At 45.8% G+C, this 524-nt stretch overlaps 1 protein-coding gene across 1 annotated transcript; it reads right to left on the bottom strand.

The window, feature by feature from the left end:
• Positions 1-98: 98 nt before the first annotated feature.
• RHIMIDRAFT_185378 (uncharacterized protein) lies at positions 99-266 on the bottom strand (the record flags this gene model as incomplete). Its single annotated transcript, XM_023605849.1, has 1 exon — positions 99-266. A coding segment is annotated over one exon (168 nt), but the record flags the coding sequence as incomplete, so codon positions are not given.
• Positions 267-524: the final 258 nt, after the last annotated feature.

Raw genomic sequence — 524 nt, 5'->3', positions numbered from 1 at the left:
TGAAGCATCTCGGAGGTAGCCTTGTTCAAACGGACAAAGACACCGTTGTTGATTTGCAAGAGACGCAAGAGTTGGAGAACCTTACGAGGCTTGGGAGCAATGTTGTTGATACCACGGATACGAACAACGAAGACCAACTTTTCTTGGGCAGGAACATAGTAGTTACCAGTAGCCTTGGCTTGACGACGGAGAGCAATTTCCTTGCGTTCGTTAGCCTTGTATTCAGCGTGGTACTTGGCAGCACGCTTGAAGATGTCACGTCTCTTGGCGATCTTGGCCTATTGTTGTCATTCATGGTTAATATTCCTTTCTCAATTCTGTACATGTATGTGTATATGCGTGCTCTTATTCAGTCCCGAAAGATGGTTAATTATGGTGACTTCATCGTCGTGCAAGACTAGTCCCAAGGTGTATACCTTTTGTCATCACACTAATGCATACACGCATATAGACACACATTTAATTAACTTGCCTTGCGGAGCTCAGCCTTCTTGGCAGCAGCAGCTTCGGCAGCCTTGGCGTTA

This window comes from Rhizopus microsporus, assembly GCF_002708625.1.
Source record: "Rhizopus microsporus ATCC 52813 unplaced genomic scaffold scaffold_108, whole genome shotgun sequence".
Classification (NCBI taxonomy): Eukaryota; Fungi; Mucoromycota; class Mucoromycetes; order Mucorales; family Rhizopodaceae; genus Rhizopus; species Rhizopus microsporus.
The sequence above is the reverse complement of the archived record's forward strand: the minus strand, read 5'-3'. Positions and strand labels throughout refer to the sequence as shown.